The sequence below is a fragment of the Thamnophis elegans genome, chromosome 15, assembly GCF_009769535.1.
Source record: "Thamnophis elegans isolate rThaEle1 chromosome 15, rThaEle1.pri, whole genome shotgun sequence".
Taxonomy (NCBI): Eukaryota; Metazoa; Chordata; class Lepidosauria; order Squamata; family Colubridae; genus Thamnophis; species Thamnophis elegans.
In genome coordinates this window covers 2,038,433-2,056,202 of record NC_045555.1, presented here as the reverse complement: position 1 = coordinate 2,056,202, position 17,770 = coordinate 2,038,433, and the positions used below count along the sequence as shown (strand labels likewise).

The 17,770-nt window shown below is 45.0% G+C and overlaps 1 protein-coding gene across 1 annotated transcript; it reads right to left on the bottom strand.

Annotated features, from left to right (window-relative positions):
* Positions 1–2,354: 2,354 nt before the first annotated feature.
* LOC116518560 (4'-phosphopantetheine phosphatase-like) lies at positions 2,355–9,512 on the bottom strand. Its single transcript, XM_032232051.1, has 6 exons — positions 9,463–9,512; positions 8,259–8,308; positions 7,033–7,103; positions 5,232–5,332; positions 4,172–4,240; positions 2,355–2,791 (listed from the first exon to the last, which is right to left on the bottom strand). Exons 2-6 carry the CDS (start codon positions 8,275–8,277, stop codon positions 2,572–2,574), a joined length of 480 nt encoding a protein of 159 aa, XP_032087942.1. The 5' UTR covers positions 8,278–8,308; positions 9,463–9,512; the 3' UTR covers positions 2,355–2,571.
* Positions 9,513–17,770: the final 8,258 nt, after the last annotated feature.

The following is a 17,770-nucleotide window of genomic DNA, read 5'->3' as shown; positions in this document are numbered from 1 at the left end:
CCAGCACAGGATCCACAGGGCAGTCTAGAAGTTACACAACGACTAAATAAAAAGAATGTTGTGACAAAATGCTCTTTTTTTAAAAATACTTGCAACTCGCCAACTTTTCACCAGCTGTTTTCTTGACTTTTTTTTTCAAAGACTCTTTCAATCTGGGAGGGGGGGGCGGAGAGATGGGGGGCGGATTCTGGACCGTGGCAACCACGTCTGTTATGATGCCCGTAGTAAAACAGCCTGGTTTATGACGGTCCAGTGAGAAAGCTATTAACGGATAGGAGGCGGCTGATCCGGAACGGGCAGAATCAACTCTCCTGCCTTTTCATTCATCGCCCACACGCAAAACCCTGGCAAGGGCGATGCCGGAGAAGAGCGAATTGGAGATGGATGTCCTCACAAGCGACTCTCCCCGAGAAGTGAGTAACCCCCCCCTGCTCTTCTTCAACTGACATTGGATTAGGAAGGGGCCAGGGTCCTTGGCTCAGGTTAGACTCACTCTCCTTGGGACTCGGGTGCGAACCAGGAAAGCTTCTGCTCTGCTCCTCAGAACTCTATGGCAAAGTACGGCTTTAGCCATTAAGGAGGTACATAAATACATACATATAAAGGTAGGTAGGTAGGTAGGTAGGTAGGTAGATAGATGATTGATAGATAGATAGATAGATAGATAGATAGATAGATAGATAGATAGATAGATAGATAGATAGATGATAGATAGATGATAGATAGATAGATGATAGATAGATGATAGATAGATAGATAGATAGATAGATAGATAGATAGATAGATAGATAGATAGATAGATAGATAGATGATAGATAGAGATAGATAGATAGATAGATGATAGATAGATAGATAGATGATATAGATAGATAGATAGATAGATGATAGATAGATAGATAGATAGATAGATAGATGATAGATATAGATAGATAGATAGAGATAGATAGATGATAGAGATAGATAGATAGATAGATAGATAGATAGATAGATAGATAGATAGATAGATAGATAGATAGCAATAGCAATAGCAATAGCAGTTAGACTTCTATACCGCTTCATAGGGCTTTCAGCCCCCTCTAAGCGGTTTACAGAGTCAGCAAATCGCCCCCAACAATCCGGGTCCTCATTTTACCTACCTCGGAAGGATGGAAGGCTGAGTCAACCCTGAGCCGGTGAGATTTGAACAGCCAAACTGCAGAACTGCAGTCAGCTGAAGTAGCCTGCAGTGCTGCATTTAACCACTGCGCCACCTTGGCTCCTTGATAGTAGATGACAGGTGAGATAGTTAGATATAGATGCTAGGTGAGAGGTAGATGATAGTTAAGATTGATTGATAGGTGAGATAGATAGGTATAGATAGATGCTAGGTGAAGTAGGTAGATAGACAGATGCTAGGTGAGAGATTGATGCTCAGTGACAGGTAGGTCGGTAGATAATAGGTGAGGTAGGTAGATATAAATAGAAGCAAGGTGAGGGGTAGGTAGGTGGATGATAGGTGATATAGACTGATATGTGAGATAGATACATAGAAAGATGCTAGCTGAGAGATAGGTAAGTAGATAGATGATAGATTAGATAGCTGGTAAGTAGATACAGATAGATGGATGGATGGATGGATGGATGGATGGATGGATGGATGATAGAGATGCTAGGTGAGATAGTAGATAGGTGAGGTGATAAGACATATAGGTAATAAAGATGATAGATAATAAAAGAGATTAGATGATAGATGATATAGATAGATTAGGTGAGAGAGGATAGATTAGATAGATGAGAAAAGATTGCCCTCCACTGGCTAAATTTAGTAATGCAGTTTATATATTGTATACACATTCAAAAAACCTGCCCTCCAGTTGTGAATTTGGGAACTGCAGCCACATAGCCAAAATTCCATATATATATATGGAAGAAGTGCCTACGTTTCTAGTGGTTAATGTGATTATTCTTCGGCATATGGTCACTATAGGAAGCATCCTCTACTCTTCCATGCTTGTCTATCCCCAAGAATTCTAATATTGTTCAGATTAATATTAAGCTAATGGTGCTTTTTGGTGTAGAAATAGTGTCTTTTTAAAAATGGGCCTTTTCAAACAGTTTTGCTTCACTTTGGGCCTGTAAAGTATAGAAGAACCAAGATTCCTTCATCTTTTTACAATTTCTATTTGATCTTTGGCCGTGTAATCGGCCAATTCAAATTTGAGCTAAAATATAGAATATATATATATATAAACCATTTCAATACAAGCATCACACACACACACACACACAAAACCCTGGGGGGAGGAAAAACCGAACTTGCCATCAGGGATATTGCCAATCCAATTCGGAGAAAGACAGACACGCAGGCAGGCCCGTGGAGTGAGTGATAGCTGCTTTCTTTTTAAGTCACAAAAGCACAATATAAATACAGAGGTGTGTGGTGTGTGTGTGCGCGCGCAAGAGAGAGAGAGAGAGAACTCATTTTCCCTGTGGTAATAAAAATACATTCTTTACCATTAAAATTGTAACTAGTGCAAGTCCTTGGCTAAGTCGGAGCTCGGCCTCTTTCGGGGTGCCCCCTCTGGGGGTTCATCAGGAGGATTTGAGGGGGACCTCGTACTTGAAAATGACGCTGAAGATCTTCCCGCCCAAACGGTCGGCCAGCCAAGAGTTTTTCAGCACTGCCAGCTTAAGGCTCTCGCACTTCAGCTTGGCGTGGTAGTTGGTGTGGATGGCCCGGCCCATTCCTTCGATGATCACCAGGTCGGTCTTCCGCTCTCGGACCAAGCTGGCCAGGCCCTTGTCCAAGCGGCTGTGAGAATCAAGAGGAGGAGGAGGATTAAATGACTGAGGTGGAAGGGAGCAGTTGGCTCAAATTAAAGAGATCCCTTCAAAGAACTCACACAAACACACACACTCTACTCCAGAGGTGGGTTCCTACTGGTTCGCACCGTTTCGGTAGAACCGGTTCGCCAAATCTACTGAACCGGTTAGAAGAGGTTCCACCAGTGGACCCGGAAAGCAGGCCACACCTACAGAAGAGGTTCCAACATTTTTTGAAACCCACCACTGCACTACTCCCCACCAGAATATCTACACTCGGTTCATTTTAAGCCTTTTAAATAGCTTAGCAGGTGTTTAGAGTCCCCATCCCCCCCAAATAGGCAACGTCTATTCTCCTTTACGTTTCTTTTTAAAGGATTTATAATAAGGGAAAGGTTCCATTCGCATATGCTTGCTGGTCGTTCCTGACTCTAGGAGGTGGTACTCATCTCCGTTTCAAAGCCAAAGACCCAGCGCTGTCCGAAGACGTCTCCGTGGTCATGTGGCCAGCATGACTCAACGCTGAAGGCGCTCGGAACGCTGTTCCTTCCCACCAAAGGTGGTCCCTATTTTTCTGCTTGTATTTTTTTAACGTGCTTTCGAACGGCTAGGTTGGCAGAAGCTGGGCAAGTAACGGGAGCTCACTCCATTACGCGGCACTAAGGATTCGAACCGCCAAACTCCTTTCTGATCGACAAGCTCAGCATCTTAGCCTCTGAGCCACTGCGTCCCTCTCGGTTTTATAATAAGCAACAGCAAATTGGAGAATTTTTCAGTAAGAGCTGGAGTTCCTTCAATCAATCAGGCTAGAGCTGGAAGGGACCTTGGAGGTCTTCTAGCCCAACCCCCTACTCAGGCAGGAAACCCCACTTCCAATCTGCAGTTGGCAATCTATCTAAGCGTGACTTTGTAGGATCTTTGAAGAAAGTGGTTTACAGATAAGAGTGGGCAAACTCTGGGCTCTGGCCTGCTATCGTTTAATGCTAAAGTTGTGGCCAAACAATTCCGAAGGTCTCAGTTGGATGCCAGAAGGACAAATTTTCTCACCCGGGGCTAATTTTAAAATCGCTTTTAATGGGCAAAGAAGACTCAACCCGGTGACTAATTTGGCACTTGCAGAAGAAACATTAAGAGGGATTTATGGCAAAAGGCCCCAAAGGCCGCAGTTACAACAAACTTCAAAGATAAAATATTGTTTTAAATTATCTTTTTCAAACGGCTGCCAGCAGATCTGGTTAGAAAGTGGGGGAAGTCAGCCATTCAGGCTTAAGATTCACAGATCATCCAATTGGCCCCACCCAGGACCCCAAAAAGGCATATGTTTATGCTTATCCTTTTTTTTTCTACAGTGACTGGGAAGATGGCGAACCTGAGATCCAAGCAGGGCGAACTGGATCCTGTCTGAACCAAGAGGAGCCTCTCTTCCTTCAGGGCAGTTCTAGAGACAGAGAGAGGGAAGAGGGAAGGGGGTTGTCAAATGGCAACACTCAGCCCACAGAGAAACGTCCAGCGAAGTGGCCCAGCTTTAGTGCAACTTTACAAAGAGAGATGGTTAGAAAGACGGGAGGATCTTGGTAGAAGAGAAATGGAGGGATGGGGGAGACACAGGTCGGCGGTGTAACTTTCCCAGAGCCAATTTTAAAGGATCCCTTCCTTGGGAAGCAAGTGCTGCTTTATATGTGATCAAACCAAATTTGCAGGTGTGGAAATTGTCCGTATTTCACTTTCTAACATCTATTATCTATCATCCAATCCATCCATCTATATCATCTATCTTATCTGTGTTATTTTACCTATCTGTTTATCTCTATTTAATCTATCATTTATCTATCCTATCAATTATCTCTATCATCTATATCCCATCTATTATCTATTATCTAGCTACATCTATGTCTGTCTATCAATTATCTATCTGCCTATTTTTCTATCCTATTAACACTCTCTCTCATCTATGTATATCCTATAAAATCTAATATCTATCTATCTATCTATCTATCTATCTATCTATCTATCTATCTATCTATCATCTATCTATCTCTATGTCTGTCTACCAATAATCTATCTCTCCTATCAATTATTATCTAGCTATATCTATGACTGTCATCAATAATCTATCTCTATCCGTTTCTGGTTTTGAAGCAAAGGTGTCATTTCTCTCACTTGCGATGACGTGGTGTTTATGACACTATCCCAATGTCACTGTGTCTTCTTAATAGTCACCTAATTTGACTTAGTAATTTTGTTTTCAATTCTTTTATTCAAGGGACCGATTCAAACTGACTGAATCCCACGCCTGCCTTTATTGTCAAGAATTTACTGCACTAATTAGACTGAAAGCATTTTCAGGGTGTATGACTTTAAAAACCTCCTTCCTGTGCCCAAAGGCAAAAACTTTTGATTCTTCCCGCTTCATGCCCACCGATCCTTACCGAATGATGGCATCCATAGTCGCAATCCTTTCCGCCACAAGCAAGGATTCGTTATACGTGACGTCATTCAGGGCAGGACCTGAATTGCAAGCCAAAATAACCTGGTATTGCAGAGGAGAGAGAGAGAGAGAGAGAGAGAGAAAAGCAAAGGACATTTTGAAAAGAAGTCATTGTGGGTCAGCACTCTCTATGACGTACAGTGAGACTTGAGCCACTTTAAATCAGAACTGAAATACCGTATTTTTTGGAGTATAAGACGCACCTTAGGTTTTTGGGAGGAAAATAAGGGGGAGGGGGAATTCTGCCTACCAGGTATTCCTCTGGTTAGTGTCCTTAATCTGATCAGCTTCAGCTCCTAGGTTTGCAGGTTTTGAGCACGCTTTTTATCCCCTGGTTCGGGATAAGAAACAGCATCTAAAGCACAGCTGATTGTCGGAGCGAGCAGCAATGAGAAAAGCAGGCAAAGCAGGGAAAATCGCTTCACTCGTTAGCGCCTAATTAGGGCTGAAAAACAGCTTGTAAAGCACAGCTGATTTTTGGAGAGAGCAGCAATGAGAAAAGCAGGCAAAGCATGGAAGATGCTTCACTCGTTAGTGCCTCATTAGGGCTGAAAAACAGCTTCTAAAGCACAGCTGATCGGTGGAGAGAGCAGCAATGAGAGAAGCAGGCAAAGCAGGGAAGATGGCTTCACTCGTTAGCGCCTCTTTAGGGCTGAAAAACAGCTTAGAAAGCGAGATTCAGCCTCTTTTGGGGGTGTGCGTCTTATACTCTGAAAAATACGGTATATTCTGAAATATATGTGCACCCGTGGCTCTCTTGGGGACGCTAGAATGAGGAATGCCAACACAATGGGGGGGGGGGTCAATTCCTACATCAGTGCATTTCTTTCATCTTGGCCTGTGTGGCAACATGACCACCAAACGCATCCAATATTATTTCGGGGGGGGGGGGGGGTGGCCCAGAAATTAAAAAGGGGTCACATCTTCAATACTATCCGGGAAAAGTTTACAAGACCGAGTTGGCACCCCCCAAAATAATGTATACCGTCTCGAAGCTTGCCCATTCTTTTTCTTTTGGCCATGTCCTTGTTAGTGTTAACTCGCTGGCAAATAATTGATATTTGGTTGGTATCAATTGATCACCGAGGGTTTTAACGACAAGGGATATCTGCAGTGGTGGGCTGCAGCCAATTGGGACCGGTTCAGTTGTTAAACCAGTTGCAGCCCACCACTGGATGTCTGTCTCTTCTTCCTCTTAAAGCCAATTCCCCTGATGCAGATTCCCCCCCCCCCCCATTTCAGCTAGGAGATCTCCTGCCAGAACTCCAGGAGACCCCAGCCCCCAAAGGGAGAAGGTTGTGGGGGGTCTTATGTTGCGAGCTTCAAGGGGGAAGAGATGGGGCCGAAGAAACTCTCTTCTCTTTCTAAGTCATGAGTCCGACTAGCATCTTCCATGGAACTAAGTTCTTCCATCAAGTTATTTCCACTAATCCTTTTTAGCTGGGATTAAATGACGTTTTTCCCCCAAATGTATTTTTTTAAATATAGTTGCTATAAAAATAGTAGCAGTTCCGTTTTCTTTCTAGTCTTTCACTAACTGGGGGGCTTTCCACAAGTCCCATCAAGGGGGCCAGAGGAAGATAGGAGTTGTAGTCGCACACACCCCACCCTCCAAGGTGCCAAGTTGAAGAAGGCTTATCTGGGGCCCCTTGTCTCCTCCTCCTTAAACCGCCAAGCCAGCACACAGAGAGAGACCCTCGAAGGCATGTCACCGTTAAAGACGCCGCGGAAATGTTACTGACCTCCGTGCCCCTACAGAGCAATTCCCTAACAAAAGGGAAGACACCTAAGATGACATCAATTCCACTGTTATCTGCAAAAATTAAGGCACATTTATGAGCTGGGGCCTGCGAAAGGAAAAAGAGACCCATCAGAGAACCCGGAGACAAAATTAACGCGCTCCTCACATTCGGCCCATGGAGTCCCCAGTGGCCTCAAGCCAAGCTTGGCTGCTGGAGGAAGCCAAAATCTGGGAAGGGACCCACAACCATCCCTCAATTAAAAACAAAAAACAAAACCGTGAGAGGGAGATCTCTCAGTCCCCTGGAATGTCTTGAGTATTCTTAAATTTTGCAGGGGTCGGCACCTTAAACACTCAAAGAGCCGCAAAGATCCTAACCCTTAAGCCCCCCATTCAATTCTGGAGCCGACCGGAAGTCCGGTTCCCCCACCGTAGGGTCTTCTCCTAATGTGACGTCCTTTTTCCTCTACCTGCCCTAACCGAAAGCCCTATCAACTGTGGAGCTAACCAGCAACAGGGAGCCGCAGCAGAACCACATGCAGCTCCAGAGCCACATGCAGCTCCAAAGCCACATGACGCTCCCGAGCCGCAGGTTGCCGACCCCCGATCTAGATTTTTTTTTTTTGCCACACGAGACAAGGGTAGGAGTAAGCAGAAAGAGTTGACGTTACACCAAGGAGTTCCTTGGAGGGCTGCCCTCTTCTGTTTAAAAGCAAATTTGGTTCCATCCCGAAAGTCTTATAGGAGACGAGAGTCTGGTGGCATGTTAAAAAATTAGTTCAGTGTTTCTGAACTTTGCAGCAACTTTGAGATGGGGGGGCACGGGGGACAACTTCAACTCCCAGAATTCCCCAGTCGGCCATGGATTGACATTGAAATTGACAGCCGTAAGATTGACATTGAAAATGAAGCAGAAAGTGGATGTAAAAATATTATCAAACAGGGAATTTATTTTACCGATGGTTGGGAAAAAGGGGTGGAGATGAAGAATGTAAATTGGTATTGCTAAGCAAATTAAACACCCAGACAACACGATGCTTATAAAGCACGAAGAATTGTATTTAATAGAAAAAACAATCAATAAATTAAAAAAATAAAGTTGCTGCAGTTGGGAAACGCTGGACTAGCCAATAGGTTTCCTCTCCTGCCCAAACCCGTGAGATCCTTCCTCCCCTCTCTGCCCAAATAGACCTCCGAAACAGTGGTTGAAGGATGGGCCATGCGTACCTTGAGCCGTTCCACCCATTCGCTGTACGAATCCTCGAGCCAAGGACGCTCTGGGGCATCAGCAAGGGGAAAAGGTGAAGAAGGGGGGGAAAGAGAGAGAGAGGGAGGGAGGGAGAGAGGGAGAGAGAGAGAAATACATGATCAATTGTCAAAAGAACTTAGAAAATTGGAAAGCAATAGCAGCACTGAGAAGACCAGGCTGTCTGATCCTATCAGTTAAATAAAGAGTGGGGGTTGGGCTAGAAGACCTTCAAGGTCCCTTCCAACTCATTCTATTCTATTCTATTCTATTCTATTCTATTCTGCATATTTTCTTCATCTTATTCTATTCTATTCTGCATTAGAGCCGAGGTGGCGCAGTGGTTAAGAGTGCAGTACTGCAGGCCACTTCAGCTGACTGTTATCTGCAGTTTAGCGGTTCAAGTCTCACCGGCTCAAGGTTGACTCAGCTTTCCATCCTTCCGAGGTGGGTGAAATGAGGACCCAGACTGTGGGGGCGATATATGCTGACTCTGTAAACCGCTTAGAGAGGGCTGAAAGCCCTATGAAGCGGTATATAAGTCTAACTGCTATTGCTATTCTATTCTATTCTACTCTATTCTGCATATTTTCTTCATCCTATTCTATTCTATTCTGTATATTATACTGTATTGTATTCTACTCTATTCTATTGTATTCTATGCTACTCTATTCTTTTCTACTCTACGTATATTTTCTTCATCCTGTTCTATTCTACATATTCTATTCTACTCTATTCTGCATATTTTCTTCATCCTATTCTATTCTATTCTGCATGTTCTATTCTATTCTGCATATTTTCTTCATTCTATTCTATTCTATTCTATTCTGCATATTCTATTGTATTGTATTCTACTCTATTCTATTCTACTCTACTATGTATATTTTCTTCATCCTATTCTATTCTGCATATTCTATTCTATCCTCTCCTATTCTCTCCGATCCTTAACCCTGTGAGGTGGGTTGGGCCATGAGAGAGAGACTTAACAACCGTGTGGACTAACTTAACAGCTGCAGGGATTCCCTTAACGACCATGGCAAGAAAGGGTGTAAAATGAGGCAAAACTCATTTAACCGCTATCTCGCTTAGCAATGGAAGTTTGGGGGGCTGACTGTGGTCATAAGTCAAGGGCGCCCTGTACTAAAAGAAGGATCTTTCTCCATTTTCCCCCTCCCTTTCCGGTACCTTGTAATTTTTCCTTGGCTTCTTGGAATCCAAACTGGGGCTCCGTTTCGAGGACGCTGGCAGTGAGGAAAAGCGGAAGGAGAGAAAAGAAAAAGAAAAAAGAGAGAGAGAGAGAAAACAGCATACAGGTGAGAAAAACCAGGCGCTGCAACGAAATGTCCTGCTACTGTTCTGGGGAAATTTGCCGCCCGGAGTCCTTTGGGATTGGGCGGCATATAAATATATTTATTTAATTAATTAATTAATTAAATTTTTAAAAAGTCCATGTGTACTGTTGTTTATGTTCCCTTTCCCCCCTGAGTTGTTCGCTGCCCTGAGTCCCTCCTGGAGAAGGGCGGCATACAAATAAACCAAATACAAATACAAATACAATTAGGATTTCCTGGGTGACTTTTTAAGAGATCTGCCCAGCAATCTTCCCAAGGGATCAGAATGATTGGCTTGTTGGTGGTGGGGGGTCATATGGCTGGGTGGGCATGGCCAACTTTAAAAAAAAAAATTAAAGCATTTTTACTACCTATTCATCCGAACCGGTTGTAAAAAAATGCTTTAAGAAGTGGGAGGGGGGGAATTCAGCTGGGCCGTGCGATTGTGGGAACCTCCCCGCCCCCACCTTTTAAAGCATTTTTTTACTATCGGTTCAGGTGAATAGGTAATAAAAAAATTATTTAAAAAGTGGGAAAAAAAGGTTCCCAGATCAGAAGGCACAGCTGATTGTCATGGAACCTCCCTCCCCCTCCACACTTTTTAAAGCATTTTTTCCCCTGTCGGTTCAGGCCAATATGCAGGAAAAAAAATGCTTTAAAAAAACCGGGGGGGGGGGGGGGGGGAAGCTTCCGACAATCGCACGGCTCATGGCTGAGGTGCGCGATCCTCGCGAGCTCTTTTTTTTTTACTACAGGTTCGCAGAACCAATGGCAACTTCACCCCTGCTTTGCTTCTTTAGATTAAGATTAGGTGGTGAAGGTGCTTTTTAGACTAAAAAGCAGATTATTTCCAATTTCAAAGCAGAACTTTTGGCTGGATTCGCCCTTCTCCAAAGCGATGCAGAACGTACTCGAATTACTAGTTTATTTAGTGACCGGCACTGAAAAAACTGAATTAGGACAGTTTTCCATACTTACAACTGTTGGCAGAGTCACTCAAGAGGCTTGGCAGCCGACTCATATTTATGACGGAGGCACTGTGATCGCCTTTCGCGACCTTCTCACAAGCCATGCCAGATTCACTTAACAACCGTGGGACTAACTTAACGTCTGCAGTGATTCCCTTAACAATCGTGGCAAGGAAGGATGTAAAATGGGCCAAAGCTCATTTAACAACGGTTTCGCTTAGTAACAGGGATTTTTGGGCTCCGTTGTGGTCGTAAGGCGAGGGCTGCCTCTAACACATTTGAGTTTTTTTGGGTTTAACACAAATGGGACCCACCTCAACCACCGAGGTCAGAAAAGGCAGAGTTTCTGGGGAAATCCTATCCGGTGAAAAGGGCCCCCAAATCCCGAGAGACTTACTCCGTGACGGCTTTGGCTCCCCAGTCGAAGACATTCCCAGCCAGGAGTCCCTTCACCAGAGCGAACTGCCTCTCCTCCCACCCTAGGGAGTCCAGGGACTCAATCACGCCCTGGTAACACCGGAGGGCGATGCCGTTTTCCTTCTGCTTTATCTGAGAGAGAGAGAAAGAGAGAGAGAGAGAGAGAGAAAGGAGGGAAAGAAAGAGAAAGATAAAAAGAGAGAGAGGGAGGGAGGGGGAGAGATAGGAAGAAGGGGGTTAGTTTTCCTTAGTTGCAACCGAGTCTCTCTTGAGTTACAGGAGACAGAATAAATTCATCTTGCTTTCAAAAGGATCTTTCCATCTCTTCCTTCCTTCCCTCTCTTTCCCATTCTCATCTTCCTTTCTTTCCTTCCCATCTCTTCCTCCCTCCCTCCTTTCCCTTTCTTCCATTTTTCTCCCTATCTTCCTTCCTTCCCATCTCTTTCCTTCCTCCCTCCTTTTCCTTCTTTCTTCCTTCTATTTTCCTTCCTTCCCCATCTCTTCCTCCCTCCCTCCTTTCCCTTTCTTCCGTTTTTCTTCCTATCTTCCTTCCTTCCCCATCTCTTCCTCCCTCCCTCCTTGATCTCCCTCCCTCCTTTTCCTTCTTCCTTCCTTTTCCCTTTCTTCCTTCCTCCCTTCCTTCCCCAAGTGGATGGGATAGGGAAGCAAAACTTTCAAAAGAGATGGGACCGCCCTCCAGAACAGCGAGGAAGAGGCCTTACCTTGGAGTAGGGATCGGGGAAGTTAAATTCATTCAAGCAGTGTTCCCTTGTATCCAGTAAACTTCTCACTGTTAGGGTGCCGTATGCGCTGAGAAGGAAAAAGGAGGAGAAAAGAGCCAGTTATACCATTTGGGGGAGGGGGTGGGGGGACGTTCTGCCTTTTAAAACCACCCCTGGCTTATTTATAGCAAATTTTGCTCCCCCGTTAACTCTCGCCAGGATTTATATAGCAAGAAAGATGCTATTATATCACTAAGTATTGTATCTTTTTATTCTTGGTGAATGTATTTTAATATGTACACCAAAGACAAATTCCTTGTGTGTCCAAACACGCTTGGTCAATGAAGAATTCTATTCTATTCTATTCTGTATATTCTCTATTCTATTCTGTATATCCTCTATTCGATACCATTCTACATTCCAATATTCTATTCTATTCTGTGTATCCTCTATTCTGTTCTGTTCTATATTCTATTCTATATTAAATTCTATATTATATTCTACATTCCAATATTCTATTCTATCTATCCTCTGTTCTGTTCCGTTCTATTCTGTCCTGTTCTATTCTATTCTATTCTACATCCCAATATTCTATTCTATTCTTCATTCCAATATTCTATTCTATTCTACATCCCAATATTCTATTCTATTCTACATTCCAATATTCTATTCTACATTCCAATATTCTATTCTAATCTCTACAAACGGAAAGGGTTTTTTTCCCATTTTGTTTCTCCGTTTTTTGGTATTCTCTTTTTATTTACGTAACCAGCCTGCCTTATTCTTTATAAGTTGGGGCACATTCTTGCTTTAAGGCCCGTGACCCTGGGGAGGCTGCAACAGTTGCAAACACACACACACAAAAAAAACACGGTCCCCAGTCATTTTTCTTCGGTGCCGTTGCAAACTTTGAACGGCTGCTAAACGAACGGTTGTAAGTCAAGGACTACTTGTATCTCTCAAAACTTTGGCTGCAACGGGCATAATCGCCCCCCCCCCCCCACACACACACAGCAAGGAAGCCCCAGGCACCAACTTACAACGGCTGCTGTCGGAGTGTTTGAAGCTTCTCCCGGTACTTGTGTCGGAATTTGTCAGCTCGCTCGGCAGCGTCAACCGAATCGGGTTGGCTGGCTGCGGCACGTTTAGTGACCTGGCCGGGGAACGAGAGAGAGAGAGAGAGAGTAGGGGGCTAGAGGAGGGGAAAACTTTATGCATCTTTAGCCATTGTTTCTTTTTTAGGTTTCAGATCTGCCACACTTTCTACTGTGGGAAGGGGAGGGGGGCATTATACGGAGTTGGGTGATATGTAGCCATAACAACATCCTTCTTACAAAGCCAAGGTCATCTTTCTCTCGGCACCTGGCCAGAATTGCATGGGTGGAATCTGTCGACGTGTCTACAGGAACCAGGAGCACCTACTCACTTTCTATTATTCTACTACGCATTTTCTATTGTGGGAAAATGGGAGGGGAGATTGTAAGGAGTGAGATGCGATGTAGCCATAACAACATTCTTTCTAGAAAGCCAAGGTCATCCTTTGTCTTTGCACCTCTGCACCTGACCGGAACTGGGTGGGTGGAATCTGTCTTCGTGGCAGTGGAAGATTGGACCATGGGATGGGGTTGTGGGTGTGGGGGCAAGATCTTGAACTTTCAACTGGGTGGGGAAAACAGGGAAGCTTTCAGATTCGGGTTTCCCCAGATGTGCCAACGTGGCTCTTTTCATCAATTGGAACTTTGAGCAATACTTTGCCTCGGACTCTGATTTACTTTTGGATGCTATTTGGAGCCCTGACACCATGGGGCCATCCTGGAAAATGTAAGGGGCTGGCCCTGCGAAGAGGAAACATGCCAGCAGTTTGGGGAGTAGCGTCAAGCTGGCCACACCCACCAGGTTCACCACACCCAGTAAGTAGCATCAAGCAGGCCATGCCCACTCAGTCAGCCACACCCACCTACCCCCCCACCCACCCCTGAGGTCAACCACAGCTCTGATGTGGCCCTCGATGAAATTGAGTTTGACACCCCTGCTCTAACAGGATGCAAATGACCAGCTGTCTGCAAGGAGCATCAATCCTTCCCTTCCCCACCATCCTGTCAGAGCTGAAGAAGCTTCTTGGATGAGAAGCGAAACGTCTTCCAAAGAAAAAACAACAACAAGAAAGTCCAGTTGCTCCCGGAAAAAAAAAATCACTTTGGGGGCTCCAAGCACTTTTCGGCTCCTTCCTGGACCAGGGGTAGGTGGGTGGGTCACCCCCATCCTCACCGTAAAGGGGTCCTTACCCCGTCCAAGGACTCCTCAAAGCACGAGAGCCAATACTGGCGGGCCAGGACGTCGTCGGTTAAGTCCACGGTGTCTGCAACATATGTGGAAGGATCCTGCAGCAAAGGCAGATTGACCAACATTCGCTCCAGACGATCCATTTCCAACATGTCGAACTGAGGGAAGGGGGGAAAAAAAGAGAATATATATAAGTTTCAAAATTGGTGGGGAACTGCAACCAAAGAGGAGCATGCATTATAACAGCGAAAGGAAGCCACAGCCCAGGAAATGCCTCAGTGTTTTAAAAAAAAAAAATCAATTTAAAAAGGGATAAAAATAGGAATGTTGGCTTCCGCAAACCTCCTTTTGCTCTCAGTTGGAGGACTCAAACTTTGCTCTCCTTTTACGGTGGGAGCAGAGTATTAAGAGAGACAGTTTAGTCTAGTGATTAAAGCACCAGGCTAGAAACCAGGGGACTGGGAGTTCTAGTCCCGCCTTAGGCATGAAAGCCAGCGGGGTGACTTTGGGCCAATCAACAGAAGGCTGGGAGTTCTGATCCCACCTTGGGTATGAAATCCAGCTGGTACTTTGGCCCAGTCACTCCCCCTCAGCCCAGCCCACCTCACAAGGTGATTGTTTGGGAGAAAATAGGAGAAAGGAGGAGAATTAGTCCTGTTCGCCACCTTGAGTTGCTTATAAAAAAACAAAGGTGGGATATAAATAAAAAAAATAAGTAGAACTTTGCAGCTGTGCAAAATTTCCCTTTCTCCCCCCCCCCAAATCTCAACCCCCCCTTCTGTATGCTACGCAAATCATACCAACAACAAAAAATGTTACCCAGTGTCACATCTGCATGCTTCCCCTGAACAGAGAATGCCATGTTAATATTTGTCTTATGATGGCCGGCTGAGGTTCTCAACACAGATGGATTTCAGAACTAAAAGGAGGTTTTGACGTGTTCCTTTTGGGTCAGTTTGAAAACAATTAGGGGGAGAAAAAAACCCTGAAGGATTCCGAGATTTCCTTGGCAGATGTTTCCTGTCCAAACAACGAGCGAGTCCTGGCAGGCCATTTTCCATTGTTTCGTTGGAAAAAGACACCATCGGGACTCATCCTGCCTAGGAAACCACCAAGCCCGGGAGGGGGGAAAGGGCTATATTTAGGTGATTGGAACCCACACGGAGTTTTTTTTCACTATGCCAGGAAGACTCACGGTGCCGCTTCGTTCCCGCTGCATGGGGCAAACGTCGGGCGACGTACTCAGGAGGCCTGAACTGCTAGCGTAGTTCTCCCCCCAGCTGTATAAATTGGGATCTTGTTTGCAGGAAGTGGAAGAAGAGAGAAAGAGAGAGGGAGGGGGGAGAAAGATATATATCATATATATATCATATATCATATATCATATATCTATATATATATGATATTCCAGCATATGCCCAAACAGTTCTATTTCTTTTTTTTAATTAATTTAATGAATTAATCCTCACCTTTGCCACAAGCCAAAAGGCTTGGCCGAGTCCTTCGAGCCCTCCTTTGCTTGGGAGGACCATGGAATGAGAGACTGGGGAGCGGGGGAAGGGGGCTTACTTTTTCGGGGAGGGGGGTAGCAGAAGAGAAAGGGGGCTGCCTACTTACTGTCTTGCTCTGCTCCTTTTAAGAAAGCGCCTATGGCTCCCAGGTAGCCTTCGTGCCTCAGAAATAGCGCCTGGACTTCACCCTGCCGTAATAACGAAACACGGTGTTGGCAAGGAACTGCCCCCATCCCACCCCCCAAGGAGCAACTGCCGTACATTTTACAGGCCGAGCAGAAGAGCAAAAGGCACAGAGGGTTGCTTCAGACCCAAACTCTGGGGAGGGTAACCCTGCTTGGGACCGAGAGCCCAAATTTGCCCTTTTGTTCCAAATTTAGGGTAAAAGAATAAAACAAACAAACCAAGGAAGGAATATTAACAGAAGCAGAAAGTAAGGTGCTCATTTCTCCAGGGGCTTCTACTAAGAACAACCTGAGTCATCTCTGTGTGTGTTTTTTTCGTTTCCCCCAAACCTTTAAGGCACCTTTTAAGTTCTTCATCTGATACGGAGAAATGTAATCATCATCATTTAACCACCCCATCGTCCCTTGCGGGTTGGAACTGAATGGAGAATAGCAGAGCGTTTTCATGGCCAGATGCTCTTCCTGTTGCCAGTGTGGAATTTTGTTCAGCGGATATAGCAATAGCAATAGCAGTTAGACTTATATACCGCTTCATAGGGCTTTCAGCCCTCTCTAAGCGGTTTACAGAGTCAGCATATCGCCCCCAACAGTCTGGGTCCTCATTTCACCCACCTCGGAAGGATGGAAGGCTGAGTCAACCTTTGAGCCGGTGAGATTTGAACCGCTGAACTGCAGATAACAGTAAGCTGAAGTGGCCTGCAGTACTGCACCCTAACCACTGCGCCACCTCGGCTCATTACTCTCACTGTGGCCAGAGAGAGAAATATCTGCCTCTACCTGGGATTGAACTCGCAGCCTCCTGATTGTGGGGGCGAGAGCGCCACCTCTAGGCCACAGCACTCACTCCCACGGAGAAATTTAAGGGAAAAACCAATCCTATTTATTTTTAGCCATAGAAGAGAGTATTTGCTCTCTGAACTTGTGGGGTATGCTTGCAGACATTTCATCACCAAACTAGGTAACATCATCAGTGTTAGAAGGGAGAAAGATTTGCTCTATGCTCTCTCTCTCTCTCTTTCTCCCCTTCTAGCACTGATGATGTTACCTAGTTTGGTAATGAAACGTCTGTTTAAAAAAAAACAAAAAACCACCAAGCTCAGAGACAGCTAATGACCACACGTCATTTCATTTGTCTAAATATCTTTACAGAGGGTTACTTTCGTGCCCACGCAACGATAAGCCTCCAATTTTCACTTTGCTCTGCCTTCACCTCACCTCACCTCACCCCACCCTGCCAACCTGCTCCAGGATTTCTGATTTAATTATTCCCGCTACCTTGGAGAAGAAGTTGATACTGTAAGTGATGGTACGCATGGTGACTGGGTGACCACGGATGAAGAAGCCCCCGAAGTAGATTTTGTCCAGGTTGTGGAGTTTGGCGTGCAGGCAAGCCAGCTGCCCGATGTCGTTGCTGATCATGTGCAGCAAACTTTTGGCCATGTCTTCTTTGGAAAAATCTGAGAAGGGCACAAGAGGGGGGAGGGAGGGGGAGATCAAGCACACACACCCACACACCCACGAAAGATTTGATGTCAATTAATAGGAAGGTCACCGAATTTGATTCGGAATGAGATTCAGGGAAAGAATCAAAGAGGGGCAGTGAGATTTGGAGATGGCCACATCATCTGGAGAATGGAAACAAATAAAGGCCCTTAAAATTAATGGGCAAAATTAAATTTTAATGTTACAGACGAAGAATAAACTCCTACCTTATCCACCGTGGCGGATTTTCCAAAGCTGCTAGCTATCAGGTTCCCGCTGAGTCCGAGGGTTTGGTACGCCCCCGCCATAGATGTCCTCACCAGCACTGTCGACGTTGGTGTGTTGGCCCTTCGAGGCGAGCTGCAGCAATTCATCAAACTTCTAAAAAAGGCGGAAAACCCCAAAGGTCCATCAAATGAATAGCCTTGAAGGATGGATATTTCTGGTTTTCTATTCTTTTCGTGTTCTTCATGAAATCAGTTCTGAGTGGCTTGGAACTGCTTGCCCTCCCTTAGAGAGAGAAAGAAAATCCTCTTTGCCTCTAAAAATCTAGCCTGGGAACCTTAAGACACAACTCTTTTTCCTGATGAGCTA

Bases quoted from the DNA above. Each gene is read 5' to 3' on its own strand.
- LOC116518560 (XM_032232051.1), bottom strand. The intron at 5,333-7,032 runs GTCAGTAACATT...CTGCAATACCAG, and splicing joins TGCTCTGTAGGGGCACGGAG to GTTATTTTGGCTTGCAATTC. The intron at 2,792-4,171 runs GTTCGCCATCTT...TGATTCTCACAG, and splicing joins TCGCCCTGCTTGGATCTCAG to CCGCTTGGACAAGGGCCTGG.